The following is a 17,647-nucleotide window of genomic DNA, read 5'->3' on the forward strand; positions in this document are numbered from 1 at the left end:
TTGCACCTGTATGTCAAATACGCCGAATTTAAAACGCCGAGTTTAATTGTATGTTTAATAAGGAATATGCTATTTGCACCTGTATGTCAAATACGCCGAATTTAAAATGTTTAAGCACGTCTCTAAAGTATGCACACGACACGTGCACCTATGTGCAGTGAATATGCCACTGTCTCTGACTTGTCTTATCACTATACTGCCTTATTGCTTGTTGTGTCTCTTGTTGTTTTTGCACTCATATATGCCCTGTTATATTTGTACTATGTTGTAAACGGAGTCCACAGCACAAGAATTTCACACGTGATACTTGTACCATGGAGTGACAATAAAAATCTTGAATCTTGAAGACAGGGTGAAAACATGCGACAGACAGGGTGAAAACATGCCCTGGAGGTAATAATAAAGTATTCCTGACTAGGTCTACACATTTGATCAGTTGCACATTGAGGAACATGTATGCCCTACAACCACTTTGTGTCGACCAAAATAAAATGGAGCTAGTTGGTGTCTGTGAACAGAAATAGCTCAGACCTAGCCTGGAAACCCAGTAACTGATTCTAAACGCATGGCTGTCAAAATTTGTCCAGTCAAATATGACAAGCATATAACAAGCAAATGACTCAGAAGATAACAGCATGACACAAAGATAATGGTAAAACTTTACAGTAACGCTCACTAAATAAACGGTTAGTTAAGGCTTAATAAGCATGACTAAGCATTGGTTAGTGCTTATCTACACTATAACGCCAGCAGTGTCTGTCTCTCTGTCTGTCTGTCCTTCACATATCTCAAGAACCATATCTGATGGACTTCAAACTTGGGGAGTGCGCTTAGGGCAGTGGTTTACAAACTTAGGGTTGTGACCCTAAGTGGGGTTGCCTGGAATTCAAATAGGGTCGCCTGAAAAAAAAACACCACACCCAATTTAATACTACCGAAGATGATTAGAGTCACTTGCGATTTGTTTTTATTTTTATTTTTATTTTGAGAAAAAAGTCAGAATTTTGACATTAAAGTCAGAATTCTCAGATTAAACTCAGAATTCTGCAGGGGAAAAGAAGCATACTATGTGAAATCACTGATGATGTCACTGATGATATTATCGATGGTGTACCGGAATCTGAATATCTCAGGTCCCTAGATTTTTGTGACGTCAAAGTAGGGTCACAAGTAGGGTTGTCCCGAAACCACTTTTTTGCTGACCAAGTACGAGTATGAGTACTGACATCTGGGTACCGAATACCGATACCGAGTATTTAATTAGGGGTCGACAACGGGTTTTTGTTACGCCTTATGGTTAATTAAAAGATAACTTTTCAAGATAATGGGTTTTAGTCATTTTCTATAGCCTATTATCTGCAGAAGTATAGGTTTCACAAGACCACACAAATTTCGCATAATGGGTATCACCTATACTTGATAGTCTCTTCTCTTGATGCCTTATGAAACAAAAGTTTCCCATTAAATAAGGAAATAAGGTTTCCCAAGAAGTAGCCTATGCTATGAATCAACCATTTAAACCACATAGCTGTGCATCTCCTTTGTATTTGTTCTGCTGGTCTATTTTCATTAAAATAGAGGTATCTCATGTTTTTATGTTCATTATGTTGGGTCTCGTAGTTAGATTACTACTTTAATGTTTATTGTAAAAAACGAACTTTATCATGCTTTTATTTTGAAGGCAAAACCAATAAACCGGAAGTGAAAGTGTTGCTAAATTCAGGGAAATTAACGTTAGTTCCACTTTTAAAACGTTAAACTTTTTAAGGCAGTATGGATTACGGGACACGTAGCACGTACTGTATTACAACGATCTGGTAAACCTTTGCTTGTTCCACAGCACTGTGTTGTCTGCTAGAAGAGCAACTAATGTTAACCTGTAAGTTGAACAGAACGTTTTCTAGCTTGTTGCAGGCTACACGGCTAACTGCAGAGCTAATGCAGTGAGACAGTGAATGGGGAAGCGATGCAGTGCAGGCTGTAGACCTATCAGCTGATTACTGACCTGATAGCTTTTTATTTCTCCTCACAAAGCGCTCCAGGTAGAGATGCAAACAAACAGGCTGTTATAGTGAAGCTTGTCTGCTACTTTGAGGTTAATGTCACGTTGCATGCCGTAGGTGTAAAGTGGCAGGACCTACAGCGATATTTTACATTTTCATTGTGACATCATCAGTGATGTCAAGGGGGCACTGCATTACGGGTACTGCACCAATCGGGGGGGGGGGGGGGGGGGGGGGGAGGCGGTGAAGAGTGGGAGAGCATGATGTATGAATGGGGGGAAGGGGAATGGATGTACCCACGGGGGGGGGGGTTGAATGGGGAGCAACATATTTTAAATGTTGATATGCAGAATCTTAGTGTCTGTTTATCAGTCACAATTTGTGTCACAAAAGTGACGGAAGGACTGTCACTCACTCGAGGAGTTATGATGTCATCAGTGATGTAAGGCAAAAGTTGGCGCAGCACACAATTGCCCAACTGTGATGTCACTCAGACAGTTGTAATGGCTAAGTGGGTGGGCCTCCAGAGTTCCACCCTAGGAATCGAGCGCGCACAAGATTTCTAGTAATAATAATAACGAATCCTGTGTATTAACTCTAAACAACCCTAACCTTTAAGTATTAAATAATGCATACATTAAAATAAACACCATTAGTAAATGGTTACTACCCATTAGTAATGCGCTTAATAAGCATTGACTAACCATTAATTTAGTGACCTTTATTGTAAAATGTTACCAAGATGGTAAAGGTAGCCTATTTTAGGATGCATGGTATCTCACACTCTAAACACCAGCCTGTATTTTTATGGGTCTCATCCTCAGTTTTAAAACTATACCAGATGGATATGGATGGATTATATATCACAGTGTATATGTCTGTCGGCAGGAATAATGCACTGAATGGGTTAAAGACACACCTTCAACATACATAGAGGCACACGTCCAAATACACACACACACACACACACACGCACGCACGAGCGTGCACACGCACATGCACACACACACGCACACGCACACACACACGCACACGCACACACACACACACACACACACACACACACACACACACACACACACACACACACACACACACACACAAAACCAACCTCGAGGGTATTCAAACTGGCTGGAGACTCAGAAGAAAGGAATGTGAAGTTGGTTTCACTGTGTGATGCAAAGTGTCTCTGGGCTTAGGAAACTTGCAACTGGTGTTTTTTTGTTTGTTTTTGTTTTCAAAGCATTGGCTTTTTACAGTGTGTGTGTGTGTGTGTGTGTGTGTGCGTGTGCGTGCGTGTGTGTGTGCGTGCGTGCATGTGTTACACTTAAAATTCTTACCTCAATGAGCCATGGCTTGAGCTTGTCATCGATAATAATGTCATAGCCATAACATTCAAAGCAGTGCTTGTCGTTGTTCATCACAGGCTGGGAAAGAGAGACAGTAAGATTGAGAGAGAGAGAGGGAGAGAGACAGAGAGAGAGAGCGAGACAGAGAGAGTTAATGTGACGATACATGTGAAACTCTTTAAGGCAATAGAGACTGATCATGTTGAATTCAGCAGGGAAGGATGTTAGCAAATAATCAACTGGAAGATATTGCAGGAAAGACGAAAGTAGCAATATAGCTCGGGTATATCGTCACAAAAATTCAGCCCTATAATGTGGCCTTAAGAGGAAGTGAATGAGATTTATTTAGGAGAAAAGGGAAGTGTGCATGGAGTTGGGTGTGTTGTGGTGGTGATAAGAACAGATAGAGGAAGATGATGGTTTCAGAGCTGTGTATTTTAAAGTGTCAGACAGAAATCACTGGAACGCTAATAGTAATAAATAGTATCACAACATTTTTGGAATATGATTTTGGGTGGCAGTGGCTTATTGGTTGAATGAATTGCACAAATTCTGATGACTGAAATTTCTCGGGTTCCCAGCAACGCACCCGCCAAGTTTGAAGTCGATCAGATGAATGGTTCTCGAGATAAACCGCTTTTTGTGTTGCCAGTAGGTGGCAATATGACTATGCATAAGTCAAAATTGCATGAAATGGGGCACCGCACTCCAGTGGGGTCCGAGCAGCGCACTCCCCAAGTTTGAAGTCAATCAGACGAGTGTTTCTCGAGATAAAATGCTTTTTGTGTTGCCAGTAGGTGGCGCTATGTCAAATTGCAAGAAATTCAGCACTGCAATACGTCGAGTTCCCAGCAGCACACGCCCCATGTTTGAAGTCAATCGGATGAACAGTTCTCAAGATAAACCGCTTTTTGTGTTGCCAGTAGGTGGCGCTATGCCAAATTGGATGGAATTCAGCTCCCTGCAGTCTGTTGGGTCCCCTGTTGTTGGGCAACTATTTTTCATGGGGGGCCACATGAGAAACCCAGATTGTTGCCGGGGGCCGAACAAATATTGTCATGCCGTAACCCATGGATGGGCAACTTTGATGATAGAGAGGGCCACAAAAAATGTCCTCGCTACCAGTTTTTGCTGAGGGCTGAACGGCGCCAGTGCGAAAAATTTTGGGCATTTGAAGCCAGGTTTAGAGGAATAACTCATTTTAAATTAACAGTTGTGATGTCATTATTCAGTCTTAACCACCAATATTTGATCCTTTTCTCACTCACTCCTATGTCACCACCTGCTCTCCCTGCAGGGCTTGAAATTAACTTTTTTCACCACCTGCCAATATGGCTGCTAGATTTTAATGTTTTTCTTGAAATAAACCAGAATATGAGTGGGTTAATTTAAGCATTTAAGTATCAGTAAGTGGCCTGGGATTCTCAAAGCCTGTGTTGAGGGTCACACAAGAACAAAAATGCACTCTTGAAGCTAAATAAATCCAAAACCAACAAGTTCATTATTTAAATTTCTACTTCAGTGTAGAACAGTAATTTCTTACACATGAGATTACTTTTAGCCTTTTAGTCATAAATATTATTGAAAGATATTCCATATTCCAGACTGAAATGCTATAACAGAAGAGTATTGGCCAGAATGACATGAACATTTGGACACTTATTCAGCGGGTATCTTGCATGTTGCGTTCAGGTGCACTGTAAAAAAAAAAAAAAAAAAAAACTTTTTTTGCAATTCCATCGCGGGCCGCACAGGGGGCACCCGCGGGCCGCATACGGCCCGTGGGCCGTATGTTGCCCATGTATGCCCTAACCGCACTCCCTGAGTTTGAAGTCGATCGGAAAAACGGTTCTCAAGATAAACCACTTTTTGTGTTGACAGTAGGTGGCGCTGTGCCGAATTGCCCAAAATTCGGCAGTGCACTGTGTCGAGTTCCCATCAGCGCACTCCCCAAATTTGAAGTCGATCGGACGAACGGTTCTTGAGATAATTGGCTGAGATTGAGATATTTTTTTTTGGTACCAGTAGGTGGCGCTATGCCGAATTGCATGAAAACAGGGCACTGCACTCTGTCAAGTCCCCCTTAGCCACTCCCAAAGTTTGAAGTCGATCGGACCAACGGTTCTCGAGATACACGAAGGACAGAGAGAGAGAGAGAGAGAGAGAGACAGAGAGACAGACACTGCCGGCATTATTAATGGGAATGCTTTAAAAAAACAACTTTATGGGGAAGGAAATTATTCAGTTATATTTGTTACTACTACAGTATAATAAATATTAATTGAATCGTTTCTTTCCACATAAAAATCATATTTGCCAATGCCCATCTGTCTAATTGCCTGCCGGTCTTCATCACATTCATTGTCATTTCCCCCTGGTGTGGCTAATACAGTAGTCTGACTCTGGAACATTGTTTATAATGGAAAACAGAAAAGAAAAGATTTGAGATACCAATGTAATTATTATGGTATTACATTAGTAAAAGTAAGGAAATATATTCTGAGGTTATATGGAAGTGATTTTTGACATTTTCAATAGTATTGTCAATGTTTGTTTGTTTTTGCAATATTTTATTTTACGTTTTCAGAACATGAAAAACAAGAACATGAAAAAATAAGAAGAATAAGGAAAAGAATATATATATATATATGTAAGGGATAATGTATACTGAGCCGGTGATTACTGTGGAAATAATGACCGACAGGTGAGATTGAGCCCGACGCGCAGCGGAGGGCTTAATCCTTCACCTGAAGGTCATTATTTCCAGTAATCACCGGCTCAGTATACATTATCCCACTTAGAACACGGCCTACAACTAAATCATTCAATAATCTGACAAAAATAATTATTCAAATAGATTTTTTAATAGCGTTTTCAACACAAAGTGGTTTCATTCGTAATTGGCACACAAGACACCACAGCTGCAACTGGTTGGCCTAATTAGTAGTGTCTGCAGACAAAATGCTCTTATCAACTGATTAATCCAGGTGTGGGAGAGCAGCGGTCGGTTGTCGAGAAATAATGACCGGTGAATATTGTTGATTGACCAATCAGAATCGAGTATTCAAGAGAGCCGTGTTCTAAATATATATATATAATATATATATATATGTACATACATTCAACATTAGAACGTTACAAAATGGTGCTACCAGTCACGCAAAATGCCTATGTGCTTACTATGGGCTACTTTGTAGGCCTTAGGCGGCGTTCAGACCCAAAGCGCTTTTGGAGCTGCCAGCGTCTTTCTGCAATTCATTCTCTATGTAAGGACCATCGACATAAATAAGATGGACACCATTTGAGGTCCCGTTTAGTGAAGCCGCTGCATGTCAGATCGCCGCCCTGACGGCTGAATCCAGTATTAGGTCACAAGGCCCGCCTCCCCATGTTAGTGGATGGGAAAATCACAACCGAAATATTCACAGTAAACGTCAGATAATTTTTTTCCAAAGGTGGTTTGTATCATTTTAGATAGTCATTATCATGCTAATGCATGTGCAAGTGGTCATTTTTCTGATCAGTTTGTTTTTAAGTAGTTATTTGACATATAAAAAGAGATAAAAATGGATGATTGACAGCTGTGGCAGCCAGTCTCAAGCCGTCATTGGCTGGACAGGCTCTTCACATTATAGATCTATCGTCATAGACAAGACACACGGCTTCATCGTTATCTAACGCTGCCTGCAGTGCCTGGAGGTCGGGGTGGCTCTGCGGGGTGTGTGGGGCCGGCCCCGGACAGAGGCTCTTAGCACGGGTAGTGGCTCGCTACCAGACATATCAATGGACCGCAATAAAAAGAACATTGTTTTGAGAAAGGTGCGCGAGGAATTAACGTTGGTTGGGGACTTAAGTAGGTTCAGAAAATATGTGTTAGTAGTTACTCCAGCTACATTAGCAATATCGTTAGCCGCTTTCGCTAGTCGGCTGTTTTCATTATTTAACGGCTTAATACTATAACTTAACAACCGATAACGATAGCTGGAATAACACAATACTATACACATATTTTCAGAACTTACCAGGTTGTCCAACTGCCAGGAAATGTGTTTTATAACGTTAACTCCCGTCCCGGTGTAAGATGGGGCCTAATACGCAAGCACCAGCCATGAGCTAATCGCTAACTGGTTAGCCGTTAGCGTCACATAAACAGGTTTTATTTTTGGTATTAAAGCAACAAACGTTTTTATATGGATATCTCCGAGAAATGCTTTGACTGTGGGGATGTTCGTTCTTCACAAGCTCCTTTCTTAGCTGTTGTAAGGATATAGTTAACAGAGACGAGACTAGGCAGCTAGGCTAACGTTACCACTGAGCTATATTAAATGGAACGTTACAACGTTGCTGCCCTACCCACACTATAGCCTATCAGTAAACAACGTAGCGTAAAGCGTCAAGGTTAGATTTGTAAAACCAACATTTGCTCCAAAAGGAATTAAATCATAAAGTGAATCAAAATGCCACGGAAACATTAGGCTGCTTCGGATAATTTCCCCAGTGAGGCCGAGAGGAGCATACTGTACATGCCTCCACTTTTGGTCCGGGCTGAGAGCGCAGCACAGCAGCACAGCAGCACAGCAGGACAGCAGCACAGCAGCACAGCAGCACAGCAGGACTAAATCTCCGACAACCAAAATCAGATTTTCGTACTGGCGTCATTTTGATAAACTGATCTCATAGTGGGAATCTTCCTGGTTAGTTTTGGCGAGACAAAAAATATTACAACTTAAAGTGCCATATTTAGAGAGCTAGACTGTATATAAATACACAACGCACTGTGCGCATTCTAGAAAAAGCAGCTCTACATAAGAAAGTTCAGAGGGGCGGGGAGCCCACAGAGGTTCTAAATCAACGGAGCTACTGCGCAGAATCTGGTTCACTGATCTGGCCGGATATTGGCTTCAATAAAACATACAGGGAGGAGATAGGGACACTCCCTCCATTCATATAGCTCAGTGGTAAGGACGCGCAAACACGCACACCTGGCGTTTAGCGCTGGTGGCGTCTGTTGTTTTTGGAAGAGCGTTGTGGGCGTTTTAAAGCTGAAAAAAGCATTTGAGGAAAAGCGCCCGGCTCGTCTTTTCCAGTCCTCCTACCATTTCTCCTCTGGCTTTCATGTTGACAGTGAACAACATCAAACAGACAAAACTAGCTGGCTACCGTCCGTGTGGTCGCACTCTAGTGCGCGCGACTGCAGGGGAAAATAAAACTAAGCAAAAAAAACGCTCCGTGCACTGTGTTTTGTGCACAATGGAAGCGCCCTCGACATGATTTTCATAGCGTTCTGACTGAAAAAAAAACGCTTTTGGTGTGAATGTCCCCTTAGAGTACCAATGCAATTGTCGAACAAACACATACACCTAGAAATAAGATGCCTGGAGTTGGGAGGGCTTAACAAAACCTAAAAAAAAGCATGTTCATTTGTGAGAATTTCAAAATCGTGAATCTTGGATCGGACATAATGTCTAGCTTGTATATATCTAAAAAGATGCGTTTGGGGCAACTCAAATTCTCTCTTCAAAAGATCAAAGGATGCAAATTGGCCATCAATATACAGGTCTCCGATGGAGACCAGCCCCTTTTTAATCCAGGCACGGCAAATTCTATCTGACCATGAGGGCAAAAAGTAATGATTAAAACAGATTGGTGTGTGAACAAAACATCTGGTATACTCAAAACTCTCCTAACCTGATTCAGAATTCTGACTGAGTTTTTCACAGCAAAACTCAAACCTTTCAAAGTCCCAGGCTCGTCTAACTTAGAAAACAACATGGCTGGCAAAGAGGACCTGGCGATAGAGCCGGCCTCCATCTTTAGCCACAGGGGGGCCCCGGGAGTTAAACTGCTAGGAGTCCCTTGTCGCCAAAACGTCAATGGGTTTTTAAAGACATCTTGCAATAGGCCGGCCGCTGCTAAAGTCTAATGCTATTTGGGAACCCCTGGACTGCACATGCTTCCTCCGATACATGTGCAGTCCCCAGCCGCTTTTCTTCACCTAACAGCGAGGAGTTTCACCGCCAGGACGTATCGTGTGGGAGGATCACGCTATTCCCCCCAGTTCCACTCCCCCGAACAGGTGCGCCCCGACCGACCAGAGGAGGCTCTGGTGCAGCGACCAGGACTCCCACCCCACTGGCTTCCCACCCGCAGACACGGCCAATTGTGTCTGTAGGAACGTCTGACCAAGCCGGAGGTGCCGCTGCCGGGAATTGATGAACCCGGGTCTCCGCGGTGGTAGGCGAGTGCTTTTACTTCTACACTACCCAGACGCCCCCTACACTACTTTTCTACCGCAATGCTATACTCCTACTATACTACCGGAATTCTGTGCTGCCAATGTCAATCATTATGAAAGCGCCACATATTTTCAAATGATGGATGTGTGATTTTGGAGATCTGGTATCCCTGTGTCACTTACAGCCACTGCCTTCAGCGACTGCACCATGATCCAGTGGATCTGGTCAAACAGTCGGCTGGTGACTTCCTTCCCTCTGGTGCTCTCCAGGTACAGACGAAGGTTACTGACCGTCCACTTGCCTCCATGGACATGGTTGTAGTCATCCTGCAATAAGCACACACATTACTGTATTATAACTAGATAATAATCTCCATTTGGAGTGTAGCTTTTCCTTCAGTATATTAAATACAACATGTACTATATATAGGGATGCAAAAATACTCGAACTCACTCATAATAAAAGCTAATTTAACACACTATGATCACATCACACTAGCGGTTATCCCAATATGGTAGTACTATTTTATAGAAAGTACATGGTCGACCCTATACATCCCCACAAGCCATAATACAGACTTACCCCATGTTTTTGGATGGCCACATTAGTGAGGTGAACAAACATGTTGTCCAGCTCACTGGTGCTGGGTGTGTACTTCACTGTGCAGAACCTGCAGAAGCCCAGCTTGTACCTGAGAGACAGAAGCAAGACCTCAAACCCCCAACAAGTGCAACTGCAATTACAGTATAATTTGGGATCACAATCGTGTTGGTCCGAAGTCCAAAGTCTTGAGTCGTGAGCTTACATGTAGCATTTGAGGGGCCGATAGGTGGTCACCAGAACGTAGAGTCGTAGGTCAAACTTCTTCCCTCCGATCAGCAGTGGATTGTCAATGTACAGGGAGATCACATAGGCCTCCTTGCCACTAGAGGCTGCTACAAACCTAGGGGCAAAAAGCATAAGCATCCTCAAATCATGCAATGGACTATGTCCATAAACTAAAACATGTAATTTGGTGCCAACTCACAGCAAAACACACAGCTGGTATTTGTGGTTCAGTTGTTTTGTTTTGCTCTGCATTGGATAGTGTATCGCATTTCAAGGAGTAATTATTATGAATTATATCAGTCCAGCAAGCTCACTAGTTTCATGTGAATAGCCATTATGATATTGTTTTCATAGAAACAGAACGCCTACAAAGTAGACTATTTCTGAATACAAAATAAAATAAAACGTAAACTGTAACTTAAAATGTTTTAGCAGTTCAATCAGACAAGAGGGCCTAGCTTTAAACCGAAGAGGGTGAGCATCTATTTGTTTGTTTTGAGTGGAGAGCAATAAAGAGAAAACGCAGCACCATGCAAATCTATGTAAAGAGTCAGCTGCTAGCAAGAGTTTACCTTGGCAAGATGGCGGTGAGGCTTACCTGAGCTCTGTGTGTGTGTGTGTGTGTGTGTGTGTGTGTGTGTGTGTGTGTGTGTGTGTGTGTGTGTGTGTGTGTGTGTGTGTGATGATGACTCACGTGGAGGTGCGGCTGTCTCTGGACCACTTTTTGATCTGCGACAGTTTGTTGATGAGAAAGATGCCTTTTCCCTGGGCCTTCCCACAGGGCTTCATGATCCAGGTGCTGGACGGACTCTTCCTGAACTCCTCCACAAACAGATTGTAATCTGCGGGGAGCATGAACGTCACAGGGACGAAATCTGCACAAAAACACGGATCAGAGAACAAAACGTGCTTAGCTTTTGGCATGCGCACGCATAGTTTGTATTTTGTATGTCATTGAGCGAAAGAGAGAAGCAGGGAGAGAGATAAATAGCCAAAAAGAGACGCCGAATACCTAGATAAATGTATTTGCCGTTCTCGTCCTTCTCTGCCAGTGGGCTGCCTTCCTTCTCCAGCTCCTTGCGGTAGCGCTTGATGTTCTTGATCATCAGGTCCTTCCTGGTCAGCTCGTAGTGGTTGGGAAAGTGGTTGACCATCTGCTCGTCTGTCAGGCGGTAGCCGGTGTCCACACTGAACACGTTCCTAATGGTCTGGATACTCATCCTGCACAAGAGTTCAAATGAACTTAGAGCAGGGCGATCGAAAAGGACACAGTGAGTCAGGAGGTCTAAAATTCACTGATTATTACACATTAATAATAGATATAGGACCTATAAAAGCCCATGTGATGTGAAACTACTTCCCCTTATAGATCTACAGGAGTGTTTTTATGGTTGGTGCTTGCAGAAGATGCTTCATGAGAGGATTTAGATGCCGAGCCTACCAGTAGAAATTCCAATCCTCTGTGTCTGCCACTTGAGTCCATCCTCTCTTTTCAAAGTTGTTGATGAGCACCGATTTCTCAATATCTGTCACCCACTTCACCTTACCGGCCATGGTACCTCCCACTGGGGTGGAGCACACAGTATAGCAGGTAAACAGATATGGAGACCGATGGGACAGACAGACAGAGAGACAGACAGACAGACAGAAACACACACACACACACACACACACACGCACACACACACACACACACACACACACCTACAGAATGAGAGAGAGAAAGACAGACAGACACAGAGGGACAGAGACACAGAGACAGAGACATGTCATGCAGTTAAATGTGGATTCAAGGGCTTTGCATTGCTTCGGGTTGCTCTCTGGTCCCCTACCTGCAAGTCAATGTCAGGAAACAGCCAGTCATCAGCATGAGCTAGCTGGCTGGCTGGCTAAGTTAAGTTAGCAGGTAGCAGAAGAATCCTCGCTGTCCCTGGACTGACTGCTGCAGAGGATGGGCGGACATCACCCAGGCCTGGGATGCGGCGGTCTGCTCGGCCTGTCGTTCTCTTCTCACAGCGGGACACAGCGGAGGGCTCCTCTGTCAGCATCACCGGTAGCTCCAGCTAAATACTGTTTGCATGAGAAAAATGTCATTGCTAACGAGCGTTACACTTATTGATCCAGGCGTCGTGAACCTAACCACAATGACGAAACGCGAATGTTACTCTTCACAATAAAAGTCCCTATAAATTAAACGCACTTGTATTTCTTTATGTGTGGTCAGATCTTACATAGTTTACATTGCATAATAAGTAGAAATTTAGAGGAAAAAATATATCAATGGCTGCAAAAACATGAAAGGACGTTGTCGTGGGCTTGGCTCTTCCGGGGAAATAACCTAGCAACCGAGGACGCAGACGTCATTGCAGGATAGTATTACCTCTCTTCACCAGTAGGGGTCAGTGTCGCACTTCGTATACATGCAATGGTCCCTGAACCTGCTGACCTGCCTTTGACAATGACAAACTCAACATACAGTAGAAATCTGGTAGAAATGGTACTGTGTATGTGAAATGTAAAACACGGAGGTCTGGTCTTTGTGAGAAATATCAAAGACACTCAACTTAACTGTCAAGATAGTTTACATACTGTACCAGTCTGAAACCCTTGTTCTACTCCCAGACAAAAAGATAGAGCCTGCCTGTTTACAAGGGCGTCAATGTAGCATAAACCCTAGACTAGGCTATGACCCAGAATTTAATATCATGTGACACCCAAACCTCTAAACCCACTTAGGTTATTATCAACCATGTCTTTAATAAGTGGAACATTAGGGAAGTTTCCCCCCCTCTGATTTCTTTTTTCTTTGCTCCAATAAAGCCTATAAAAAAGGATCAAATTTGGACTCACTCTGATAACGGAAAAATATAGAGTGCATAATTTACTTAAAGGGCCCATATTTTGCATAATAGGGCCCCTTTAAAATGCCAAAGGAGTAACATGTTTGTTCAAGTAGGCCTAATGCTGCGCATGCATCCTCCAGAATTACACATTGTAGCCTACTTTGAATTTACAGTGTAATTACCCTCTGCTTTTAGTCTGCTGATGTTTTCTGTTGATGGCTCTTTTTTTAATAGCCTACTTTGGTTTTGACAGTAAAAAGAAGTGCAGATCTCAGCCGCTGTCGACCCCTGCTGGTCATAACAGCAGCAGGTTTAGGCGTGGCTAATGGTATTTGTGTCAGTTACCTGAGAGCGACAAGATTAAAAAGGACGCCGCGGTAAGTACAGGGAAACAGGGGGGAAATACTGGAAACACCTGTCTTTATTTTATATTCAGAACATTTGAACTATAATGTCTTTATGTTTATTACAGGGCGGCGTCTACTTTAATCTACAAAGAAGGTATGTTTTACTTTATTTTTATTGTATAAAATTACATGCACCTGTTCCTTTGATATGATATAGTCTACTGCATAAGGTAAATTAGGCTAGTTATAGACATATTTTAATTTTATAAACATTTGTGATGGGCTACTATTCCAATATGAGTGATTCAATACGACCTTTGTTTGCTTTGGGTGAGAGTGATGACTTCATCCTTTGTTGTGACAATAAGACGCCATATTAACAGGATATTACAACAGTAATAATAATGGAAACAAAGTTTTTGCTGTTATTCTCAATGTATGATTATATTGCTGAGGTTCCCATTATAAGGCTACACATTTGATTTTGATAATTTTCTTACCATCAACCGGAAATCATTATCAAGTTAATTTCACACAATAATGCAGAGAGAAGCCTATTCTCACTGCTTGGCTGTAGATTCACTGTGGATTTTAAATTAATAACTATTTGAAGCAGGTAGCAATGGCTTCTTTGGAGCCATCGATTAATAGTGTTTTTGCTTGATGGGGAAGAAGCAGTTTGGTTGATTTGAGTTATGGAAATGGAGGATTTGCATTCACTACTACCTGCAGCATGCGAGTGAAGGAACAACAGGAACAGGTTTGGGGACAGGTGCAGGTGGGAGGGCACAGACATGTTGGTTAGGGCACAGACATGTTGGTTAGGGCACAGCAGGAGAGAAGGGTTACAATGGTAATGGCAGATTATCAATATATATATTGGACAGTTTCTGTTTCCTGGATGTATTGTATACTAGGCGTAGAGTCCTTGATCCTCCCAAATGAGGAAGTGAGAAACTTTTGTCACCACATAGTGAGTCCACAGGCCGTTGGACTAAATCCAACAGATGATGTCATCTCTTCAAACTGAGGAAGGCCTGTTGTTTTATCAACCTGGATAATCTCCCCGGTAACACACCCACCACCTATCCTGGTCACATGACCCAGTATTTACACAGGTACTTTATGAACGTTGGGACTCGTGCAAGGACAACACAGATGCACGTACACTTACACACGCGCACACGTTTAAAGCTATGGAGCAATTTCCTGCCCTGGCTGATGAAGTTGTACCTACTCTGTCTCACTCCTCCAGAAAACAAGATGGTGGAACAAACAAGACAGCCAAGTCGCGTCGTCTCCCTCCAGGCTGGACCTGGAGAGGCGGATGCTCCCACCCTGTTTGACGTGAACTTCAGGTACAGGCTTTGCTTCTGCACACTGGTCTGACTGTTCATAAGATAATAACAACACACTGCTCCAGACTGGCTGAGCCTCAGGCAGCAAACCATGTGGGAGCAGTTATATCAAAAACAAATAAGAAACTAGAATGACTGCACCGCGGAATTATGCCTCCGCCCTTAGTTCATTCTTGGGAATCGCGTTTGTGAGGTCACAGTGACCTTGACCTTTGACCACGAAAATCAAATCAGTTCATCCTTGAGTCCAAGTTCATGTTAGAGGCAAATATGATGAAATTCCGTCAAGGCATTCCTGAGATATGGCGTTAACAAGCTTGAAAATGGCGTTGGAGAGGTCACAGTGACCTTGACCTTTGATCACCAACATGTAATCCGTTCATCCTTGCGCCCAAGTCGACATTTGAGCCAAATTGGAAAAAATTCCATCAAGCCGTTCTTGAGATATCGCTTTAACGAACTTGGGAATGGCATTCGTGAGGTCACAGTGACTTTGACCTTTGACCACGAAAATCTAATCAGTTCATCCATGAGTCCAAGTCGATGTTTGAGGCAAATTTGATGAAACTCCGTCAAGGCATTCCTGAGATATCGCGTTAACAAGCTTGAAAATGGCGTTTGAGAGGTCACAGTGACCTTGGCCTTTGACCTTTGACCACCAAAATCTAATCAGTTCATTCTTGAGTCCAAGTCGATGTTTGAGGCAAATTTGATGAAACTCCGTCAAGGCATTCCTGAGATATCGCGTTAACAAGCTTGAAAATGGCGTTCGAGAGGTCACAGTGACCTTGACCTTTGACCGCCAAAATGTAATCAGATCATCCTTGAGTCTAAGTCGATGTTTGAGGCAAATTTGATGACATTCCGAACGGACAACCCGGATCTATAATGCCTCCGGCCTGGCTATCGCCGACGGAGGCATAAAAAAAGTGTCAATCCTGTTACAGAATCGGTTGGGTCAAAGAGCCTGAAATGTTTCTAAAAGTAATTTTAATAATAATAATTGATTGGATGTATATATTATTTGAGTATATTCTAGATACTCAAAGCACTTCACATATCAGGGGAGGGGGGATTCAACTCATCTACCATGTATCCCCTTGCTACACTTATGATGTGCATGTCCCCTCCCCTAATTCCTCCCTTAGGATCAATGACAGGGCTGCACGGGTCATTGGCCACCAGCTGGCAGTCATAGGAGACCGGCTGGACCGGGACTGGGCCAGCAGACGGCCAAACTGGTTGCAGAATCCCCTCCACATGCTGAGACCCGCCCAGGCACTGACCAGAACCATCTATCGGTATGAAATGCAAACACCTGTTACCCTGATACAGTCACGACTATTTCACCATGTAACCACCAGTGTTCTAGTCGAGTCACTATATCTTGAGTCCGAGTCAAAGTCTTCACCAAAGAAGAGTCTGAGTCCCCATTACCAAGTCGAGTCCAGAGTTACTGAACATGAGTGTGAATCCACATGTAGGTGGAACACAACCGCCTGCCTTTGCATGAAATTGAATGTCACGGTATTAATATAGCTATCAATATCTTTCGCCAAATTATTAGGGCCTATTCCCAAAAAAAGTCTGTATCAATTAACAAATCCAACTCTGAATGCATGAATGCTGGAGTCTGAGTCATCAGTCTAAATCAAATCACGAGTCTGTCCTGAACTTGAGTACTACAACATTGCCTGTGACTCAGCGAACATGGATGACTGGATGTTTAACCTCTCTCTTAGGGACATCCAGAATCAGCCATGGGGTATCCAGGGTTTGTCTGCAGCAGTGAAGGCCTGGCTGGTGGCTGCGCCTGGGCAGGGGATCATCAGAGCCGAGGCCTGGGTGAGACTTTCTTCATATTTTTCAAGGGGGATATCCATTATAAATCCACGCGGTTGCTGTATGTTAACATTATGTGTTTTCTTTTCGCAGGTGTCCAATATTCAACCTGTAAACTGCACTGGCTGGACCACACGAGTCGTGCTAACTGTGGCACTGGTGGCTACAGTGACCGTTTGCACTGCAATCTGGATTGAATGGAAAGAATAAGGGGCTATAAGCAGGTCCTTTAGCCATATTTGGGGGGGACATGCACGGGTGATAATTGTTAACTGATTTGTTTCAGCTGTTTACTTTGATTCTCTCTTTATACTAATTTAAGGAGCGGCATTGAACTGGATATTAAGACTGATACACCTGACAACTTCTTGGGCAACATGACATGCAGCAGGAGTAAGAGACAGAGCAAAATATCCAACAAAATTCATCAGGGCAACTGCAAACTGCCATTAAATCAATGTAAGAGTGTTTGGGCAACACCTTGAGCAATGTTGCCCTACAGCATTGCCCAATGTGTCGGCCAGTGTATCGTAGCTTCAATATATTGATCTCAAAGTGCATGTTGACTGGACTGTTGCCGGCCCGCAGTCTTTTGTATGAGGATTCGTTTTTTGTTTGTAGGCCAAATGTTTTACAATTGATATGTTGCCTATCTTAATGAAATAAAGGAAGCTGGACTTTCTGTTCCAAATTTGAAAATGCTTTTTCATGTGATGCAAATAAACGTAATAAAACAATGTTATCTCATTAATAAAGACCAGACATTTATTTAATTACACACAATAACATTTGAGCAAGTGTGTGTAAAGCCTCTGCATGGTTAGTCCTCAGAAGCGGTGAC

General features: G+C 42.9%; 2 protein-coding genes across 2 annotated transcripts in view; one reads left to right on the top strand and one right to left on the bottom strand.

Annotated features, from left to right (window-relative positions):
• Window positions 1-11,973, bottom strand: part of ttll1 (tubulin tyrosine ligase-like family, member 1) — a 39,576-nt gene extending 27,603 nt beyond the window's left edge. The window contains exons 1-7 of the mRNA XM_083654063.1: window positions 11,858-11,973; window positions 11,429-11,658; window positions 11,111-11,291; window positions 10,394-10,531; window positions 10,171-10,279; window positions 9,771-9,914; window positions 3,344-3,430 (exon numbers count right to left, since the gene is read on the bottom strand). Of these exons, the coding sequence (XP_083510189.1) occupies window positions 3,344-3,430; window positions 9,771-9,914; window positions 10,171-10,279; window positions 10,394-10,531; window positions 11,111-11,291; window positions 11,429-11,658; window positions 11,858-11,970 (1,002 nt within the window). The 5' untranslated portion in view covers window positions 11,971-11,973. The remainder of the gene's footprint in view (window positions 1-3,343; window positions 3,431-9,770; window positions 9,915-10,170; window positions 10,280-10,393; window positions 10,532-11,110; window positions 11,292-11,428; window positions 11,659-11,857) is intronic.
• Window positions 11,974-13,604: 1,631 nt separating this feature from the next.
• On the top strand, window positions 13,605-17,547 carry bik (BCL2 interacting killer). Its single transcript, XM_083632348.1, has 6 exons — window positions 13,605-13,636; window positions 13,732-13,760; window positions 14,862-14,964; window positions 16,113-16,265; window positions 16,707-16,809; window positions 16,900-17,547. Exons 3-6 carry the CDS (start codon window positions 14,870-14,872, stop codon window positions 17,014-17,016), a joined length of 468 nt encoding a protein of 155 aa, XP_083488474.1. The 5' UTR covers window positions 13,605-13,636; window positions 13,732-13,760; window positions 14,862-14,869; the 3' UTR covers window positions 17,017-17,547.
• The last annotated feature ends 100 nt before the right edge of the window (window positions 17,548-17,647 follow it).

The sequence above is a fragment of the Poromitra crassiceps genome (assembly GCF_964638095.1).
Source record: "Poromitra crassiceps genome assembly, chromosome: 2".
NCBI lineage: Eukaryota > Metazoa > Chordata > Actinopteri > Beryciformes > Melamphaidae > Poromitra > Poromitra crassiceps.